Genomic DNA, 23,015 nt, shown 5'->3' on the forward strand with positions numbered 1-23,015 from the left:
AGCCACCTATGCGCCCTTGGCATTTCTTTTAATGTGTAGAAGGATGTTTGTTAATTATTGTTTCAGCATCTTGAATGTAATTCTTTATTAAAAGATTATGCATTTATAGGCTGTTATGGATCAAGATACAAATAATCACAAAGAGAATTTTGAGGAAGATGCTTGACATGTCCAGAGCATTAAAAAAATGCCTTTACTTTCATATGTAATAGATAAAAGGTGGCCGGTACTGGTATTCACAGTGAGTGGTTCTCATCACTTGTGTCAGTTACTTTAAGGTACCTTTTATAAATGCATATTATCAGGCTCCACCCTCAGACTTATAAAGTCAGATTTATTTGCACGTGCCCTGAATAATTGCTTATGTCTTCTACACTTTGATTGACCACATACTTCTATTGAGAAAATACATTACTTTTCTTAGATCATTTAGTTTGGCCTAGTAAAACTCCCAGGGATTCTTTTATCACTTACCAGATCCTAGAACTCCCACTTATGTAGTTGATTTTTATTAGCTCAAATGCAGGATTTTATATTGCTTATTCCTGTTAAACTGAATCTTATTCCAGTCCATTGTTTATTTTATTTTTAATTTAAACTCTATCAGTTAAAAAATAATCTACTTAGCAGACACTCAGTAAGTTCGTATTATTTGTTAGAAACATTGATCTGTCCTTATTTTAATGAGTAAACTTAATTTTTTTAGAGCACTTAGGTTCACAGCAAAATTGAGCAGAAAATACAAAGAGTTCTCACATACTCTCTGCCGCACACTTGCACAACCTGCCACTATCAGCAGCATCCTTCACTAGAGTGGTTTGTTACTTGTGAACTGAGAATGTGTAATCTGCTATTATTGGATATAGCCATTTTATAGATATCAATTATATTAGTTGATGGTGCTTTTGAATTCTGATTATTGTTGCTGATTTACTGCCCGCTGGATCTGTCCATTTCCTTTCTTTTTTTTTTTTTAATGTTTATTTATTTTTGAGAGACAGAGCACAAGCAGGGGAGGGGCAGAGAGAGAGGGAGACAGAATCCGAAGCAGGCTCCAGTCTTTGAGCTGTCAGCACAGAGCCCAACCAGGAGATCATGACCTGAGCCAAAGTCAGACTCTAAACCGACTGAGCCACCTAGGCGCCCCAGCATCAGTCCATTTCTGATGGAGAAGTATTAGAGTCTGTAATAGGGGATACATCAATTTGTCCTTGCAGTTCTACCAGTTTTGCCTCTTGTATTTTGATGATCTATTGCTAGATGGATACACATTAAGGATTGTTATGTCTTCCTGGAGTATGCACTGCTTTATCATTATGTAATATCCTCGATATATTTTCCCACTCTGAAGTTTTTATATTACCTTTACTTACTCTCTGATGTTCTTTTCTTTAGGTAGACCCAAGTTCTGGCCTTTATCATTTTCCTTCTCTTTGAAGAGCTTTTTTAACATTTCTTGCCTTGCTGGTCTACCGGTAACAAATTATGTCAGTTTTTGTTTGTCCAAGAAAGTATTTCTTCTTGTCTTTTGAAGGATAATTTCACAGGGTACAGAATTCTAGGTGTGTGGAGGTTTTTTTCCCCCTCTAAATGCTTTACATATTTCAGTCCAAAAAATAAATAAGTAAATAAATAAATATTTCACTTCACTCTTTTGCTTGCATGGTTTCTGAGGATGTTAGATATAATGGTTATATTTGCTTCTCTGTAGGTAAGGTGTCCCCCCGCCAGCTTCTTTCAAGATTTTTTCTTTACTTTTTATTTTCTCAAGTATGAATGTGATATATCTAAGCTATATTTTGAGGGGCATTAATACTGTTTGGTGTTTTTCGGACTTCTTATATCTGTAGTTTGGTGTCTGACATTTATTTGGGGAATATTCTCCATTGCCTCAAATACTGCTTCCATTCCTTCCTTTCTCACTTCTGGTATTCTCATTACTATCCTTCATAATGCCCCACAGGTGTTACATATTCTGTTCTTACTGTCTTTCTTTAAATTTTTTTTTTTCAACGTTTATTTATTTTGGGGACAGAGAGAGACAGAGCATGAACGGGCGAGGGGCAGAGAGAGAGGGAGACACAGAATCGGAAACAGGCTCCAGGCTCTGAGCCATCAGCCCAGAGCCCGACGCGGGGCTCGAACTCACGGACCGCGAGATCGTGACCTGGCTGAAGTCGGACGCTCAACCGACTGCGCCACCCAGGCGCCCCCTTACTGTCTTTCTTTAGTCGTTTTGTCTTTGTTTTTCAGTTTTGGAAGTTTCAATTGGCATAACCTCAAACTTGGAGATTCCTCCCTTAGCCATGTCTATAATAAGCCCATAAAAGACGTTCATTTCCATTAGAGTGTTTAGTTCTCTAGCATTTCTTTTTGATTCTTTCTTAGGATTTCCATCTCTCTGCCTCCATTATCTGTTTTTGCACATTGTCTACTTTTTCCATTAGTGCTCTTAGCATTAACCATAGTTATTTTAAATTCTTGGTCTGATAATTCCACTATCCCTGCCATATCTGACTCTAGTTCTGATGTTTGTTCAGTCTCTTCAAAGCTGTATTGTTTGCCTTTTGATAAGCCTTGTACTTTTTTGTTAAAAAGTAGACATGACATACTGGATGAAAAGAATTCCAATAAATAGACCTTTAGTAATATGGTGGTAAGCAAGGGAGGTGGAGAGGTTGGTGTTCTGTAGTCCTCTGCTTAGTCTTTTAGTGAGTCTGTGGCCCTCGGCTATTAACTTCAACAGTGACTCAGTTTTTCTCCCTTAGGTGGGACAGGATGCCTAGAGGAGGCTGGAGTTGGGTATTTCCCTACCCCTGATAGGTTACCTCTGATAAAACCCCATAAGTTTAGGCTCCAGTAAAACAGTTTGTTCTGAGGGCAGGCCTTATTAAGAGTACATTGTTCTATAGTATTAAAATGGTTACTTTTCCCCTCCCCATGCCAGAAGCTTGAGAAAATTTCTCTCTATTATTCACCGTGAGCACTTGGTAGAGCTCCTGGAAGTTAGGCTTACGAAGTATGGGGCCTCCCTATGACTGGGTCTCCTTGGAGTTTTTGATGCTCAGACTTGTCCAGACTTCAAAAATTTCTCAGTTATAGGTAAGGTTTTTCCTACCCCAGCACTGGTTCCTGCAGAGATTTCTGCTCTGGTATGTTGTGATTTTCTGTATCTGCCACTCTCTCCAATTTTAGGGGACAGTGGTGTGCCCTGTGATCTGATTTCTTTGATGAGTCTAAACAGAGTTGTTGATTTTTCAGTTCAACTTTTTCCTGGTTAGGATGGAGCAGTGTATAAGCTCTTCACAGGCCAGACTAGAAATGAGATATCCCTGTCCTTTTAGTTTTACGTTGTTCATAAAACTGTTTAGTCCCCTGTGTTGGTATCATTTCGTTAACCAGCACTGTTATGAATCTATACATAACTACATTCCAGACTAACTTTATCCGTCTCTTCTGCAAATGGATGTTGGAAAGTTTTGTCAGATACTTAAGTGGGTGTGCATTCACTTCATTTTTGGTTACCTGGTTCAACCCTGTCCAGTTTTGAAGATAATTTTCTTTGACGTGGAAGAAGGAAAAAAAATAAACAGGAGTTACTGAGCTTTATTTTCTGTCTGTTATCTGTTAAAATAACACCAGCTTCTCTAAGTAGTAATCATTTTTTTCTGTTTTTTTGCTTATTGTCAGCATAGCTTAATAACACTTTTTTGTGACCTTTAGTACCTTGGCAATCTTCATTTTCTTCTTGGCTTTGCCCTTTATAACTTTTTCCATACAGATACAGTCATTATTTCAAATGTAATTTGGATAATTCAATTAATCTTTTTTTGTGCCCTTTAATAAATTCTGGGCTTACCCAAGAATTCCTTGTGCAGCCTCATTTCTTTCTTATTGGTATCTTTTGCAATTTCATTATCAGATTTTTATTTATTTTTATTTTTGAGAATAATAACGACAGCGTATACATGTTGAGTGTTTACTATATGCCAGGAGCATATAAAAGGTTTATATTGTGTTTTCACAAGAGTTCTGTGAGTGATTATTTCCTTCACTGGACAGAAAGTGAAGCTCAGTCAGCGACAAGATAAGAATTTGCCTGTGGTCTCCCACCTGCTAGGCGGGAAACTGAGATTCAGACCTAGGTGTTACAGCTCCAGACTCTTAGCCACATGTTACACAGCTGCTCATTATGTTTCCTTGTACTACAGGTTTATAGTTTTAATCTGAATGAAGTATAAACTATGAATTTTGTGAATTTTCATTATTTGTAGGAGTCCATAGGGTTAGTGGATGTTTTTTATAGTTAAGATTTTTGGTAAACGTGTTTGTTTGGCATCTAGGCCCTTTCCTGTTTTTGCTATAACCCATTTCCCATTGCTCTCGTTAAAAATGCATAATTGTTTCTAATTAACTTATAGATCCATCATCTGTATACTTAAAAAAAAAAAGTAACCTGCCTTCCAAAATTAAATTTTAAAATAAGTATTTTCATTTATATCGCTGTTTCTTATTAAAATATATGAAATTTTCTAGATTTTGTCCTTATAATACAGTTTTTACATTTCATTTCTTCTGCGTTCTTATTTATGCAAATACTTTAGTAGTTCATCATTATTATTGCGTTACTCGTGAAATAATACAGAGATGATGTGTATCTACAAAGGTTATTTTTCTGTGAAACACTTTCTCATTTGTCTGTCTCATTCCCATCTGTGGTTCCTATTAAATTTGTATGGATTTTACTTTGTGGGAAATAGACATAAAATTTACATCTGAAAATGATGTGAGATTTTTATATTTTTTGGAGCTTGTACATTTTTCTTTTTGTTTACATTATCTTCTCATAGTCTTTTAATGTAATTTTTAAGAATAAGAATAAAATGTGAGATTGTATAAAGTTGCTAGATAAACTGTTTTATAGCTACCTTGTGGTTATCTCTACTTGTTAGCAAGTAGCATAATTAAAACTGTTTCCTCTTCCTAGCGAATGGGCAACTTTGCTTGAGAATGCTGTAATGTTTTATGTAACTCTTGAGCCTGTAGTGTCCTGATAACCATACAACTAAATCGTCATTTAGATCAAGAGAGGAAAGCAGTTGCACCCATGGGCAATTAACTTTTTTATTAATAAGCTGTTAGACAATTAAGGGGAGCTTAGACAGTCTCTCGAGTGTGGTATTGTACTAAGTCCCGGGTAAATAACCTTGTTGGTGTGCTGGCTTGTTTTTCGTTGTCAGGGTGCCCATTCCGTCACAGTGATCCAGAGCTGCTGAAGCAGAAGTTGCAGTCATACAAGATCTCTCCCGACGGGATAAGCCAGGTAGGTCAGACGCTGCCGCACATCCTCAGTAATGAGGAGTCAGACAGTCGCTGAGTTTCACTTACTGTTCTTGCAGTGGCGCTTTGTACTGCTTGTCAGGGCTCACACCACACATCCTGTCTTCTGCATGAAGTAAGCTAAAGCTTTGACTTGCCTGGCTTCGATTCCTTGGAAATTCTAGTTCTCCTGTCTGCCAGGCTGCAGTCTTATTTTTCTTGGTAAGAAAGGAAGCTGGAAACCTTTTTTCTCTCAATTTGTTTTATTATCTCAATTAGGAGTGTTTAAAAAAAAATAAATTTTTAGAGGAATACATTGAAGGTTATTAACGAAGCTGAAAAGTAATGGCATCATATTTTATTTTGGGAAATTTTCTGTCCGACTTCAGTGCAGGTCATGATCTCACGGTATGTGGGTTCAAGCCCCACATCGGGCTCTGTGCTGACAGCTCAGAGCCTGGATGCTGCTTCAGATTCTGTGTCTCCCTCTCTTTGCCCCTCCCCCACTCGTGCTCTGTCTCTCTCTCAAAAATAAATAAACGTTAAAAAAATTTAAAAAAAAGAATGCAAGAGTAAAAAGCAGTAAGTATACAGATTATTAGGATTTGACGCTTAAGATAATGGAAGTGCTATTACATAAACATTAATAGACGAGAGAAGTAAATTGGTTTGTGAGATTAGGTTTAGAGGTGGGATATTTAAATGGCAGACAGAATGTAGATTTGTGCTTCATTAGAGAAGTTAAAAGTGGAAATTTGAGGTTCTTCCCAGTTAGAAATGTAGAACTGTAGGGTTTGAGGAGACAATAGGAAGCCATTCACTTTTATAGAGCCACATAGGATGTGACATGCCATGGGTATGCAGCTAATAGGTCAGTGATAGAACCAGATTTAAAGCCAGGCCTTCTGAATCCACGGGTTTTGATTTGTTTTGTTTTTTCCCCTCTCTCAGCGCCAGTTTACTTGAGGGTGATTATCATGAGTTTTGTGTGATGTGTGTGTGTGTGTGTGTGGTGGGGGGGAGGTGGGTTGGAGGAGAAAGGGAGAACAAAGTAATGGAGAGAGGGGGTAGAGAGTCAAAAACCATGTCTTAAAATGGAGGCTTGGCTAACACTTCCCTTTTGCCAGCAGAGGGAAGCGGAATCGGAAAGACTGAACAAAAAAGGGAGAGGAGGGGGAATACATTAGGGAAACGAAGTATCATACCAGTCTCAGAGAATTTTGAGGAGAGGGTCCACAGGTGTCCTTCATAGCAGAGAGAGGGGGACTGAGAAAAGGTGGTGACTGGGTGCGTTGAGTGGGTTACCCAATTTCGATTTGGTGAAAGGTATCATTGTAGTGGTAGAAATCAAAAGCCAGAACACATTTGCTTAGAAGATAAGTGAATGAAAGACAGCACATTGGATTTGTAGATAGTGATATAAGTAGCCTTTTCAAGAAATGTGCTGGCGAAAGGGATGACAGGGTGATACTAGTTTAAACATCTTGTGATGGCTTAGAGGAGATCTGAACCTGTTTGTATCTTGAGGGTAATCTTAATAAAAATACTTTTAAAAAGATAATCCCTCTTGAATTAAGCAAAATTAACTTTTCTTTCCTTTATGACTATATTGTACATGCCTTTGCTCTTAAACTTATTACACAAGATTATAATTATTTAACCGTTCATCTTCCCCTCTAACTTGTAAATTTCCTGAAACGAGGATTAGATTTTTTTTTAACTTTATCTCTCATAGTAATTCAGTGAGTTTGCACTTGGTAGCTGCTTTAAAAAAAATGTTGGAGAAGTAAGTGGGCGTAGCTTTTGTATGAGTTGGATGCTAGGTTGTGCTTGGAGGGGTGCAGAAAGAGCCACATGGGAATTCAATGACACAAGTGAAAATCTTATTGAAGAAAGGAGTCTGTATACTTGCACAAAAGGATAGTGACAGAAAAAGGCATATCTTTCTGCCCATTTGGGAATGTAGAGAAAAATGTAGAGGTGTGGAACAAAGGGAAATTGGTGGAGTAGATTAAGAGGCCTTAACTCTAACTTGCAAAGGAAAAGGTCTGGTTATTAGCTTAGAGTAGAGGTTAAGAATGGTGTTCTGGATGTAGGAAAGGTTGGGAACTGTTGACAGTAAATTTGATAGGGAATCTAGAAAAAGAATTAACTAAAGGCTTTTTTAGCCATCATAAAGAATCACTTTTTTAAAAATACAGGCAATTACTGTGTCTATTGAGAATATCACTATTTTTATTTAATAGTAATAACTACGTGCTGGAAGGAGGAGGAAGGACAGTAAAATATCCCCCAAACTGAGAAGGCAGTTTGAGACCGAGAAACTAAAGAGGCAACTCCATTCAGTCTACACAGCGTTTTGTTCAGGGTAACTTACTGACAGGATTGAACAGGCAGTGACCTGGATAGCTGAACAGCTATTTTCCTTAGAGTCCAGACTTCAGTCCATGATTTTATAGAGTAAGGGGACACTGGAGGGCTCTGTCTTGCAGTCAGAGGATCTACAAACACTTACCTAATTGTTAGCTAACATTTAACAGAACTCGTGTGGCCATCTGTGAGTTAGGAAGGGGGAGAAACTATGTTATTTCTAATTGTTACCTAATCAGATTTAGGAAAGACCAGAACAATCCTTCCTGTGTTCTGGTCAGGGAATACTTTAACCTCCAAGGGGCCTGGAATATGTAGCACTTAGTGAGGTCATCATGTGGACATGGACAAGGTGGTGGGCCAAAGATGGAGTCACTATGGTCTGCACTCCTACACTTGTACATGTTTTGCTTTTGACTCCATTGCATTCCTCCATTTACCCTCAGTCTCTAAGCAGATCCTTTGCTGAGTTGAAGCTGACTAGTAATTTCCACATCAGCCTTTGGACTTGCATGGTAACCTTTTATCTGAGATGAACACAGATGTATAGTGCATGTGGGCAAGCTGTAAATAATATTTTGCTTTCAATTGATGTCTTTTTTGAGTGGATCTCAGTAGAATGAAGCAGCTGGGAGACTGTTCTAAAGGGCAAAAAGTTGATGAATGAAAAATCCACGTAAAACATTTTGATAAATGCTCAGTTGCAGGTTGGCATGAGTGCAAATTAGATCTTAAAAACTCCAAGTGCACTTTAAAATAGTGGAAAAAAAGTAAAGATAAACATTAAAATGCATGTAAGGTAAAACTCAATGTAGCTACTTTTATTTCAGAGAACTACTTGAGAAAGATACCTTCCACTATAAAAAATACTTAGATGCTAATAATCAGAATCTTGATGATCAGAAAAGAGATCATTGTGATTTACATGGCATCACCTACTTTTTTTTTTTTAATACAATTTATTGCCAAGTTAGCTAACATACAATGTATACAGTGTGCTCTTAGCTTCGGGAGTAGATTCCCATGATTCATCGTTTACATATGACACCCACTGCTCATCCCAACAAGTGCCTTCCTCAATGCCCATCATGCATTTTCCCCTCTCCCCTACCCCCCTCATCAACCCTCAGTTTGTTCTCTGGTTTTAAGAGTCTCTTATGGTTTGCCTCCCTCTCTGTCTGAAACTGTTTTTTCCCCTTTCCTTCCCCCATGGTCCTTAGGTTTCTCATTTTCCACATATGAGTGAAAACATATGATATCTGTCTTTCTGTGCCTGACTTATTTCACTTAGCATAATACCGTCCAGTTTCGTCCACATTGTTGCAAATGGCAAGATTTCATTCTTTCTCATTGCCAAGTAGTATTCCATTGTATATATAAACCACATCTTCTTTATTCATTCATCAGTTCATGGACATTTGGACTATTTGCATAAATTTGGCTGTTGTTGATAGTGCTGCTGTAAACATTGGGGTATGTGTGCCCCTATGAATCAGCACTCCTGTCTCCTTTGGGTAAATTCCTATTAGTGCTATTTATTGGTGGGGCATCACCTACTTTTTAAAAAAAGTACATTCATAGGATCACATTTCTCCCTTTTTGAATGAGCTTGATACTCAAGCTTCAGAAAACAACAGTTGAACAACAGAATAAAGCCAAAGAGAATGGGCAGCCTGCATTTATCTCTCAACTGTCCCCCTACTACATGATTTCAAGATTTATTTGAAAACTGCTATAATCAAAACAATGTGATATTAGAGAAATGATAAACATAGAGATAAACTGGGAAAAATTAAAATCCAGAAATAGACCCACATATTTAAAAATGGGCAACTGACTTTTCTAAAGTTTGTTTATTATTTGAGAGAGAGAGAGAGAGAGAGAGAGAGAGAGAGCGTGCATGCAACTGGGAGAGAGAGAATTCCAAGCAGGCTCTGCGCTTTGAGCATGGAGCCTGATACAGCACTCAAACTCATGAACACTGAGATAATGACCTGAGCCAAGGTCGGAAGCTTAACAGGCTGAGCCACCCAGGTGCCCTGTAAATGGCAACCAGATTTTTTTTAAGTTCAGTTTTATTTATTTTGAGAAAGAGAGTGAGTGGGGGAGGGACAGAAAGAGGGAGAGAGAGAATCTTAAGCAGGCTCCATAGTGTCAGTGCAGAGCCTGATGTGGAACTCAAACCCATGAACTGTGAGATCATGACCTGAGCCGAAATCAAGAGTCAGCAGCTTAACACACTGAGCCAATGGGCAACCAATTCAATAGGAAAAGGATAGTCTTTTCAAGAAGTTGTTGTAGAATAATTGAATGTCCATATGCAAAAAAATAGAAAGAACCTAGACACATACCTCAAATCTTACATAAAAATTAAATTGAAGTGGATTATAGTCCTAAATGTAAAATGTAAACTCTCAACCTTGGGTTTGGTATGTTCAATGAAAGAAAAATATTGATAAATCATACTTTGTCAAAGTTAAAACTTTTATTCTGTAAAGACATTGAGAATAAAATAAGCCATAGACTGGAAGAAAATATTTGTAAGTCACACATTTCAAAAAATAATTTGTATTCAGAATGTATAAAGATATAAAGAACTCTTGGGGCACCTGGGTGGTTTAGTCGGTTGAGGATCCAACTCTTGATTTTGACTTGGGTCATGATCTGAGGGTCATGGGATTGGGTCCCACATTGGGCTCCACACTGAGCTCCCTCTCTTTCCCTTGCCCATCTCCCCTGCTCATGCTCTCTGTCTCTAAATTAAAATTTGAAAAAAGATATAAAGAACTCTCAAAACTCAGTGATCAGAAACTCAATTTTTATTTTTATTTTTTTAACATTTATTCATTTTTGAGAGGCAGAAACAGAGCATGAGCGGGGGAGGGGCAGAGAGAGAGGGAGAACAGAATCTGAAGCAGGCTCCAGGCTCCGAGCTGTCAGTACAGAGCCCGACACAGGGCTTGAACCCACGAACCATGAGATCATGACCTGAGCTGAAGTTGGATGCCTAACCGACTGAGCCACCCAGGTGCCCCCAGAAAATCATTTTTAATGAATAAAAAGTTTGAACAGATATTGTATCAAATCTGTGGAAGATGAGCACATGAAAAAAAAAAAACCTCACTATCGGGTATTAGGGAAATGCAGTTTAAAATTACAGTGAACACTATATGTCAAGTAAATTTAAAAAATTGATAATTCCAAATGCTAGTGAGGATATAGAGTGACTGAAAGTTTGATACACTGCTGGAGGAAATCCAGTGGTAGAGCCATTGTGAAAGCAGCTTGATAGTTTCTTATACTGTATGACCTAGTTATTACCACTGCTGTTTATACCTTTGAGATAAAAGTGTAAGTCCACACAAAAACTTGTATATAAATGTTTGTAGTTGCTTATTCTACTTGCCAAAACTAGTAACCCAATTGTTCTTCAGTGTGTGGCTGAATAAACAGATTGTGGTATAGTCATACAATGGAATATTACTCAGCAGTAAAAAGAGAACAAACTACTGGTAGACCCAATAGCACATATCATGCTAAGTGAAAGAAGCCATACTATGTGATTCCTTTTATGTTATATTCTGAAAAAGACATCTATAGGTACAGAAAACAGAGATTGCTGGGAGCAGGGCCCAGGTATTAGTTAGAAACAGATAAGGAAATACTTTTGGGTGATGGAAATGTTTTGTCTTGATTGTAGTGGGATAGCGTGTCTGAGTTTGTCCAGTTTTACAAAACTATGCACTGAAAGGGGTATATTTAATTGCATGAAAATTATACATTAAATTTTTTTGATTGAAAAAGACGGAAATAGCATAAGTAAGCCAAATATTCATCTTTTAAATAAAGAACTCAAAGTGTCAACATGTAATTTAGAATTATGTAGGTAACATCTTCTCCAAAGATGTTACTATAGCTCCAAATGGAAATGGTTAGAAATTGCCTCTTGGGGGCAGACCAGGCAGGAAAGAAATGTGATGTGGAAGCTGTTGACATTAATTATTAGCCATACTATGTACTTAAATTTTTTTCTTCAGTTCCACATGTGTTACTTGATTCAAGGTTAAAAAAAAAAGTTTCATGTTAAATATGAAGTTTAAGTTAAGTGATAATGTGCCTCATGGATAGATGACAAAAGAAGTGGTAATAGATGACTGTGACATCTTTGGGTGTGAGATTTTAACATTTATCCCTCTGTTCTTACAGACCTCCCACAGTATCTCATCCATGGTTAAAAACTGTGAAACGTCTAGGGGTGCCTGGGTGGCTCAGTCGGTAACCGTCTAACTTCAGCTCAAGTCATGATCTCACGGTTTGTGGGTTCAAGCCCCGTGTTGGGCTCTGTGCTGACAGCTCAGAGGCTCATGCTCTATGTCTCTCTGTCTCTCAAAAATAAATAAACGTTGGGGGAAAAAAAAAAGAATTGTGAAAGGTCTAAGATTTTGCCCCACTTAGTTACTTAGTTCATGGGTGATGGCAGAAGGCATGAAAGTTGTAGCAGTAGTTGTAGTATATCAGCATTTTCTTGCACCATTCCCAGAAAGCGACATGAAGAAGGCCAGGTACCACTGGCATTTACCATGGGTTATGTTGGAAGAGAAAAATCCTGAGTGTAGGGAATCTGAATCTTTTATAGTGGACAGTAGTAGCGTGTCTCCTCTTTCATTCAGTGGAAGGCACTGTATCTTCTAAAGCTGTTCATTATATGCACATCCTTGAAAAGTGATCTGGAGCAAAACCCATTGTTTTCTCTGCTTGCAAAATGTCCAGAAATTTGAGACCCCTGGAAAATTATCTCTCAGTAGTACATAGCAGGTGATCAAGTGAATAAGTAATATATAAGTCTACAAGCTGTGCCGGCCATTTTTCTATTGGCACTTTCCCTTTTTCTCCTTAAAGTATCGGTATGCATTTTATTGTCAATTTCCTTTCATAATGTTTCTTTTAAAAATTTCCAGCAAGGTAATAATCCTTTCAGTTCTTCGTTAGATTGTTCAGTTAACCATATCTATCCATAGTTATTGCCTAATTTAGATAACTTACTGAGTTTTTGGAATTTTAGTTTTCATTTTGCTTAAAAAGAAACTACAGTTTCATGATGAAACACTAATATTTCGAAATATAGAAATTTTAAGAATATGCATTCAAACTATTGAGAATAAAGTCTTTGATCTTAAATGCTTTTATTTTCCTGAAAATATTCTTTTTCTATTGTGATAAGGTACACCTCAAATGTTCATATTTTTTTACTGGTGTCCATAATAGTGTGCTATATCCTATTTTAATGGGGAAAGTGTCTTTTTACTATACTAAAACACATATGGCATATCTTTAATTCTCACAGAGCTGAATCAATAAACAATAATTGCTGCCTACAGGCTAACCTAAAGGTGATAGTTCATTGTAATACATGCCACAATTGAGTTAACATCTTTTGTTATAATCTAGGAGTTCTTTTACTACTTAGTGGTTTTTTCTTATTATATAGTAATGACTTCTGTGCCTGATTTGTCACTGGCCACAGTACAATTTGTAGCTACAGTACTTTATTTTTATATTTTGGCCTTCTTTGTGTCTAACACTATGATAGGGGCTTTACACAAGTACACTGTATCTTGTTTGATTTTGCCAGAGTAGTAGCCTTTCCTAGAAAAGAAAGCTGAGGTTTGGAAAAGATAAAACGGCTGCTCAAAACTGTAGAGCTAATATACAAGAAGAGCAGGATTTATACCTCACCTGGCCCTGAAGCTCAGCCTGCCTCCACTGCATTGTTCTGTTTCTGTATAGTATTTTTCTTTTCTTATTTATTTATTTATTCTTTTTTTTTTACTTTAAATTCAGTTGAGATTCTCTTTGGTTTCTTTCAGGGAAGGTCATTAATGTGAAGTGAATTTTTATGTCCCTAAATTTGTGTATGTGGTTAATGCATTATTTAAACACTGGCAAATAATAAGAAACAAAGATGAGAATAAAGAATAACTCTTGAAGTATAAATTGTAGAAAGTAACAGTGTTTCCAAAGTCCTGGTTACTTTTTTTATTGAGGTGAAATCCACATAATATAAACATGTTAATAATTTTAAAGTATACAATTCAGTGCACTTAGTATATTCACAATGTTGTGCAACTACCACCTCTGTCACGTTCCAAACATTTTATCGTCCCCAAAGTACACTCTATTCATTAATCACTCCCCAGCACCTGGCAACCAGTGGTCTCTATGGATTTGCCTATTCTGGATTGTTCATGTAAATGGAATCACATAATATGTGACTTTTGTATCTGGCTTCTTTCATATAGTGTATTTTTGAGGTTCATGTTGTGGCATGTATCAATACTTTCCTCCTTTTATGGCTAAATAATATTCCAGTGCATGTCTATACCATATTTATCCATTCATCCATTGATAGACATTAAGTTGTTTCAGCCTTTTGGTTGTATAGTATAATAAAGCTGCTATGAACGTTTATATACGTTCATAGGTATTTGAGTACCTACTTTGAGTTCTTTGGGAGATAAACCTAAAAGTAGAATTGCTGGGTCATAAGGTAATTCTGTGTAACTTGAAGAGATATTGTTAAGAGGTTTTCCACGGAGACTGGATCGTTTTACATTCCCACCAGCAATGTTAGGAAGGTTCTGATTTCTCTACTTCCTTGCCAACAGTTACTTTCCCTTTTGAAAAATAATTATAGCTATGTTAGTTTTCTAGGACTGCTTAACAAAGTACCATAAATTGGGTGGTAAATTGGGTGGATTAAAAAAAAACAATCATTGTCTCACAGTCCTAGAGGCCAGAAGGCCAACATCCAGGCGTTGGCAGGTTTGGTTCCTTCTGAAAGCCTTGAGGGAGTGAGTATCTATTCCAGGCCTCTCTGCTCGTCTCTGGTGGTTTGTTGGCAGTCTCTGGCTTAAAGACACATCTCTCCAGTCACTGCCTGCATTTTCACATGATGTTCTTACTATATGTTTTCACATCATCTTCCCTCTTTGAGTTCTTTGTTTCCTTTTTTTATAGGGATACCAGTCATAATGGATTAGGACTCACCTTCATGACTTCATTTTAATCTGATTACATCTGTAAAGACCCTTTCTCTGTCGGTCACATTCTGAGGTGGTGGGGATTGGGATTTCAGCATATCTTTTGTGGAGGAGACACACAGTTCAGTCCATAACCCAGTCCTAATAGGTGAGAAGTGGTTTTTTTTTTAACCACATAAAAAAACATCGTGTTTTTATTTAACATTTTCCCGATGACTAATAAATTAGAGTATTTTTCATGTGCTTGTTGGCCATTTGTATATGTTTTTTAGAGAAATGTCTATTCAAGTCTTTTGCCTATTTTAAAATTCAGTTATCTTTTTATTATTGAGTTTAAGAGTTCTTTATATATCTTGGATTCTAGACCCTTATCAGATATATGATTCCTGCCTTAGTCCATTTGGGCTGCTGTTAAAACAAATCACTGTAGGCTAGATGGCTTATAAACCTCAGAAATTGATTTCTCACTGTTCTGGAGCCTGGGAATTCCAAGATCAAGGTGCCAATAGAATCAGTGTCTGGTGAGGCCCTGCTTTCCTGGTTCATAGATGGTTGTCTTCTCATGGTGTCCTCACACAGCAGAAGTGGGAAGGAGCTCTCTGGGGTATCTTTTATAAGGGCAGTAATCACCTACCAAAGGCCCCATCTCCTAATACCATCACATTGGAGGTTAAGATTTAAACATGTGCATTTGGGAGGGGGGCACAAACATTCACTCTATAACAGTGTTCAAATATTTACTCCCATCTTTTAGGTTGTTTGATCAACACTTTTTAAATAATGTCTTTTGATGGACAAGACTTTATGATTTTAATGAAAAGCCGGTATGGTTTTGTTGCTTCTGTTGTTGTTGCATGTAGTTTGGTGTTTTTGGTTTTGTTTTTTTTTTTTGTTTTTTTTATGTTTATTTGTTTATTTTGAGAGAGAATGTGGGGGAGAATCCCAAGCTGACAGCACAGAGCCTGATGAGGGGCTCAATCCCATAAACTGTGGGATGATGACCTGAGCCGAAATCAAGAGTCAGATGCTTAGCTGACAAGCCACCAAGACACCCCCGTTACTTGTAGATTTGATGTCATGTCTGAAAGTCCATTGCCAAATTCAATGTTACATTGACACCTATATTTTCTGGTTACAAATCTTATAGTTTTAGCTCTTACATCTAGGCCATTAATCCATTTGATTTAATTTTTGCATATGATAATAGCCTAAGGGTCCAACTTTATTTTTCATGTGGATAGCCAGTTGTCCCTGCACTATTTATGGAAAAGACTATTCCCCCATTATAGTGGTCTTACACCCTTGTCAGAACTCAATTGGACATGGGTTGGGTTTATATGGATTTATTTCTGGGCTCTCAGTTTTGTAGCATTGGTCTATATGTCTGTCTCTTTGCCAGTATGACATGTTTTTGATTAATGTAGCTTTGTAGTAAGTTTTGAAATCAGAAACTTTGAATCCTCTGGCGTTTTTGTTCTTACTCAATATTATTTTGGCTATTTAGAGTCCCTTGCAATTCCATATGAATTTGAAGATTGTCTTCTCCATTTGTGCCTTTGGAACTTTCATAGAGATTGCTTTCAGTCTATAGATAGCTTTGGATAGTATTGATATGTTAACAATATTATTTTTCAATCCATGAATGAGGGATTTCTTTACATTTATTTAGGTCTTTAATGACTTTCAGCAGTGTTTTGTGGTTTTCAGTACACATGTCTTTCACTTCCTTGGCTAAGTTTATTGCTAGATATTTCATTCTTGTGAATGCTATTGTTAGTGGAATTTCCATTTTCTGATTGTTCATTGCTTGTACTAAAAATACAACTGATTTCTTTATGTTGTATCCTGCAGCTCTGCTGAATTCACTTATTAGTTCTAGTAGGTGTTTTTTCAATTTTAATTTGATTCTTTAAGGATCTTTCTGCATATAGAATCATGGCATCTGTGAAGAGGTTATAGTTTTACCTTTTTGTTTCCATTTGGATGCCATTTATTTCTTGCCTAACTACTCTGACTAGAACTTCCAGTACCATGTTGAATAGCAGCAGTGAAAGTGGGCATCCTTGTCTTTTCTTGATCTGGGGAAGGCTTTCAAAATTTCACCATGATTATGTGGTTACCTATAGGTTTTTCATAAGTGTCCTTTGATGTTAAGGAAGTTTTCTTCTATTCCTAGTTGATACGTGTATATATGTCTATTTAATCATGAAAAGGTGTTGGATGTTGTTAGAAGCTTTTTCAGCATCAATTGAAATGATCATGGGGTTTTGGTCCTTCATTTTGTTAATGTGATTTATTACATTGATGGGTATTCATATGTTGAACCACCTTGGCATTACTGGGATAAATCCGATTTGGACATGGTTTATAATACTTTCACTGTGCTGCTGGATTTAGTTTGCTGGTATTCTGTTGAAATTTTTGCATCTGTATTCATTAGGGATATTGTTTGCAATTTTCTTATGATGTCTTTGGCCTCGCTATCAGGGTAAAGCTGATCTCAGAGAATGAGTTAGAAAATGTTGACTCCTCTTCTATTTTTGGAAGAGTTTGAAAAGGATTGGTGTAAATTCTTTTCTAAATGTTTAGTGGAATTGACCAGTGAAGCCCTCTGGTACTGGGCTTTTCTTTGTTGAGAGGTTTTTTTAAATACTGATTCAATCTCTGTGTCATAGGTTTCTTCAGATTTCCTACATGTTCTTGACTCAGTTTTGGACATTTATGTGTTTCTAGGAATTTATCCTTTTCATCTAGGTTATTTAATTGGTTGATGTACAGTTGTACCTAGAATTCCTTTATAATCCTTTTCATTTTAGGGAAGTCAGTAGTAATGTCCCTACTTTCATTTCTGATTTTAGTAATTTTAGTCTTTGCTTTTCTTTTCTTTTTTTTTTTTTTCGAGAGAGAGAGAGAGAGAGAGAGAGAGAGAGAGAGAGAGAGAGAATATCTTAAGCAGGCTCCACACCCAGCACGGAGCCTAACAGAGGCTTGACCACATAAACCATGAGTTCATGAACTGAGCCAAAATCAAGAGTTGGACATTTAACCGACTAAGGAGCCACCCAGGCATCCCTGATTTTTTTTTACTTAATCTAGCTAAAGCATTACCGATTTTATTGATCCTTCCAAAGAACCAACTTTTTAAAAAAATTTTCTCTTTTGCGTTTCTGTTCTCTATTGTTTATCTTCACTCATTTATTTTAAAGATTTTTTTTTTCAATGTTTATTTTTGAGAAAGAGACAGAGTGTGAGCGGAGAAGGGGCAGAGAGCGAGGGAGACGCAGAATCCAAAGCAGGCTCCAGACTCTGAGCTGTCATGACCTGAGCCAAAGTTGGACAGTTAACCAACTGAGCCACCTAGGCACCCTCAATCTGATCTTTATTTCCTTCCTTCTCTTGGTTTTGGGTTTAGTTTGCCCTTCTTTTTCCAGTTACTAAAAGCATAAAATTAGGTTATTGATTGAGATCTTTCTTCTTTTTTAAGTGTTCACACCTAGAAATTTTTCTTTGAGAACTGCTTTTCTGATATTCTACATGGCTTGGTGGAGGTGTATTTTTGTTTTCATTCGTCTCAAAGTATTTTACAGTTTTCCTTGTGATTTTTTTTCTGCCTTGGTCCATTGATTGTTTACAAATGTGTTGTTTAATTTCCTTTCCTTGATTTCCTGTTCCAGTTTTCCTTTGGTTATAACGTTCTCATTTCATCTCATTGTGGTAGAGAAGGTATTTTATATAATTCCAGTATTGTAAAATTTATTATTAGTACTTGTTTTGTCACATAACATATGGTCTATTCTGGAGAGTGTTCCTTCCATATGCATTTGAGAAGAAATGTATTCTGTTTTGGATAGAGTGTTCTGTATGTGCTTATTATGTCTACTTGGTTATAGAGTTAAATTTCATTTCCTTGCAGATCTTCTGTGTAGTTATTCTACCCATCACTGAGGGTGGGATAATAACGTTTACAACTATTATTTTAGAACTATTTCTACCTTCAAGTCTTTTAGTTTTTGCTTCATGTATGTTTTGTGTCTCTTTTTTGATGTGTATATGTTTGTAATTATTACATCTTTTTAATGGCTTGACCCTTTTATCAGTATATAATATGCTCTTTTTGGCCTCTTGTAAAAAATTTTTGACCTACAATCTATTTGGCCTGAAGTTGGTAAAACCATTCCAGGTCTTTTTTGGTTACTATTTACATGGATTATCTTTTCCTATCCTTTCACTTTCAATCTATCTTTGTCTTCAGATGTAAACTGAGTCTCTCCAAGAGAGCATCTAGTTTTATTTATTTTTTCCAATTTCTGAGATTGGAGAGCTTAATTTACATTTAAAATAATTACTGAGGGGGGCTTACAGCTTGAAGATGGCGGTGTAGGAGGACGCTGGGCTCACCGTCCTGCTGATCACTTAGATTCCACCCACTCCTGCCTGAATAACCCAGAAAACTGCCAGAGGATTAGCAGAACGGAGTCTCCGGAGCCAAGTGCAGACGAGAGGCCCACAGAAGAGGGTAGGAAGGGCGGAGAGGTGGTGCGCGCTCTATGGACTGGCGGGAGGGAGCCAGGAGGGAGCCGGGGCGGAGGGGCGGCCCGCCGGCCAAGTAGAGCCCCGGAGTCTCGCTTGCAAAAGCGGAGGGGCCGGACGGAAGGTGTTCCGACAGCAAGTGGGACTTGACATCTGGAAGGTTATAAGCTAACAGCTCTGCTCGGAGAACGGGAGGGCTGGAGGACAATGGGAGGGAGAGTTGTTGAGCCCCGGACGACAGAGCTCAGCTTGGCGGGGAACAAAGGCACTCGCCAGCGCCATATCCCTCACCCGTCCCCCAGCCAAAATCCCAAAGGGGACCAGTTCCTGCCAGGGAACTTGCTTGCACCGCGCAAAGACCCAATGCTGTGCTTCTGTGGATCCATCCTTCCGACAGGTCTGCCTCCCTCCTGGTGCCACAGGGCCCCTCCCGAAAAGGACCACTGAAGGCAAAGCGAGCTGAGTCTGCCCCTCCCGCCCCTGTGCACCTTGCCAATCCACCCCAGCTAATACGCCATTTCCTCAGTACCACAAGCCTGGCAGTGTGCAAGTAGCCCAGGTGGGCCACACCACCCCACAGTGAATCCCGCCCCTAGGAGAGGGGAAGAGAAGGTACACACCAGTCTGACTGTGGCCCCAGCAGTGGGCTGGGGGCAGACATCAGGTCTGACTGAGGCCCCTTCCACCAACGCAAGTTATTCAAGAAAGCAAAGGGGAAGTGCCCTGCAGTTCCGCACCACTCCAGGGACTATCCAAAATGATTAAATGGAAGAATTCCTCTCAAAAAAAACCTCCAGGAAATAATGAACTGATCAAAACTGACAGCTAACGAACTGATCAAAAACGATTTAAACAATATAACAGAAAGTGAATTTAGAATAAAAGTCATAAAATTAATCTCTGGGCTTGAAAACAGTATAAAGGACAGCAGAGAATCTTTTGCTACAGAGATCAAGGGACTAAGAAACGGCCAGGAGGAGCTAAAAACTACTATCAATGAGCTGCAAAATAAAATGGAGACGACCACAGCTCAGATTGAAGAGGCAGAGGAGAGAATAGGTGAACTAGAAGATAAAATTATGGGAAAAGAAGAAGCTGAGAAAAAGAGAGGTAAAAAATATCCAGGAGTATGAGGGGAAAATTAGAGAACTAAGTGATGCACTAAAGAGAAATAATCTACACATAATTGGTATTCCAGAGGAAGAGGAGAGAGGGAAAGGTGCTGCAGTTGTACTTGAAGAAATAATAGCTGAGAACTTCCTTGATTTGGGGAAGGAAAAAGGCATTGAAATCCAAGAGGCACAGAGAACTCATTCAGACGTAACTTGAATCGATCTTCTGCATGACTTATCATAGTAAAACTGGCAAAATACAAGGATAAAGAGAAAATTCTGAAAGCAGCTAGGGATAAACGTGCTCTAACATATAAAGGGACACCAATAAGACTCGTGACAGATCTCTGCTGAAACTTGGCAGGCCAGAAAGGAATGGCAGGAGATCTTCAATGTGCTGAACAGAAAAAAATATGCAGCCAAGAATCCTTTATCCAGCAAGTCTGTCATTTAGAATAGAAGGAGAGATAAAGGTCTTCCCAAACAAAAACTGAAGGAATTCGTCACCACTAAGCCAGCCCTACGAGAGATCCTGAGGGGGATCCTGTGAGACAAAGTACCAGAGACCTCACTACAAGCATGAAACCTACGGACATCACAATGACTCTAAACCCATATCTTTCTATAATAACACTGAATGTAAACGGGCTAAATGCGCCAACCAAAAGACATAGGGTATCAGAATGGATAAAAAAACAAGACCCATCTATTTGCTGTCTACAAGAGACTCATTTTAGACCTGAGGACACTTTCAGATTGAGAGTGAGGGGATGGAGAACTATTTATCATGCCACTGGAAGTCAAAAGAAAGCTGGAGTAGCCATACTTATATCAGACAAACTAGACTTTAAATTAAAGGCTGTAACAAGAGATGAAGAAGGGCATTATATCATAATTACAGGGTCTATCCATCAAGAAGAACTAACAATTACAAATGTCTATGCACCAAATACAGGAGCCCCCAAATATATAAAACAATTACTCACAAACATAAGCAACCTTATACAAGAATGTGGTAATTGCAGAGGACTTTAGTACCCAACTTACAACAATGGATAGATCATCCAGACACACGGTCAATAAAGAAACAAGGGCCCTGAATGATACATTGGATCAGATGGACTTGACATATATTTAGAACTCTGCATCCCAAAGCAACAGAATATACTTTCTTCTCGAGTGCACATGGAACATTCTCCAAGACAGATCACATACTGGGTCACAAAACAGCCCTTCATAAGTATACAAGAATTGAAATCATACCATGCATACTTTCAGACCACAATGCTATGAAGCTTGAAATCAACCACAGGAAAAAGTCTGGAAAACCTCCAAAAGCATGGAGGTTAAAGAACACCCTACTAAAGAATGAGTGGGTCAACCAGTCAATTAGAGAAGAAATTAAAAAATATATGGAAACAAACGAAAACGAAAATACAACAATCCAAACGCTTTGGGATGCAGCGAAGGCAGTCCTGAGAGGAAAATACATTGCAATCCAGGCCTATCTCAAGAAACAAGAAAAATCCCAAATACAAAAGCTAACAGCACACCTGAAGGAAATAGAAGCAGAACAGCAAAGACACCCCAAACCCAGCAGAAGAAGAGAAATAATAAAGATCAGAGTAGAAATAAACAATATAGAATCTAAAAAAACTGTAGAGCAGATCAACGAAACCAAGAGTTGGTTTTTTGAAAAAATAAACAAAATTGAGAAACCTCTAGCCAGGCTTCTCAAAAAGAAAAGGGAGAGGACCCAAATAGATAAAATCATGAATGAAAATGGAATTATTACAACCAATCCCTCAGAGATACAAGCAATTATCAGGGAATACTATGAAAAATTATATGCCAACAACAAACTGGACAACCTGGAAGAAATAGACAAATTCCTAAACAACCACACGCTTCCAAAACTCAATCAGGAGGAAATAGAAAGCTTGAACAGACCCATAAGCAGCGAAGAAATTGAATCAGTCATCAAAAATCTCCCAACAAATAAGAGTCCAGGACCAGATGGCTTCCCAGGGGAGTTCTACCAGACGTTTAAAGCAGAGATAAATACCTATTCTTCTCAAGCTATTCCAAAAAATAGAAAGGGAAGGAAAACTTCCAGACTCATTCTATGAAGCCAGTATTACTTTGATTCCTAAACCAGACAGAGGCCCAGTAAAAAAAGAGAACTACAGGCCAATATCCCTGATGAATATGGATGCAAAAATTCTCAATAAGATACTAGCAAATCGAATTCAACAGCCTATAAAAAGAATTATTCACCATGATCAAGTGGGATTCATTCCTGGGATGCAGGGCTGGTTCAACATTCGCAAATCAATCAACGTGATACATCACATTAATAAAAGAAAAGATAAGAACCATATGATCCTGTCAATTGATGCAGAAAAGACCTTTGACAAAATTCAGCATCCTTTCTTAATAAAAACCCTCGAGAAAGTCAGGATAGAAGGAACATACTTAAACATCATAAAAGCCATTTATGAAAAGCCCACAGCTAACATCATCCTCAACGGGGAAAACCTGAGAGCTTTTTCCCTGAGATCAGGAACACGACAGGGATGTCCACTCTCACCGCTGTTGTTTAACATAGTGTTGGAAGTGCTAGCATCAGCAATCAGACAACAAA

The 23,015-nt window shown here is 37.9% G+C and overlaps 1 protein-coding gene across 2 annotated transcripts in view; it reads left to right on the forward strand.

Annotated features, from left to right (window-relative positions):
- The window catches only part of PRIM2 (DNA primase subunit 2), a 338,721-nt gene that overhangs the window by 273,204 nt on the left and 42,502 nt on the right, over nucleotides 1–23,015 (forward strand). For both annotated transcript variants that reach the window (XM_040473844.1, XM_040473845.1), the window contains one exon: nucleotides 5,241–5,323. In XM_040473844.1, coding sequence (XP_040329778.1) covers nucleotides 5,241–5,323 — 83 coding nt within the window. The remainder of the gene's footprint in view (nucleotides 1–5,240; nucleotides 5,324–23,015) is intronic.

Source organism: Herpailurus yagouaroundi, unplaced genomic scaffold, assembly GCF_014898765.1.
Source record: "Herpailurus yagouaroundi ecotype Mexico unplaced genomic scaffold, PumYag 139, whole genome shotgun sequence".
NCBI lineage: Eukaryota > Metazoa > Chordata > Mammalia > Carnivora > Felidae > Herpailurus > Herpailurus yagouaroundi.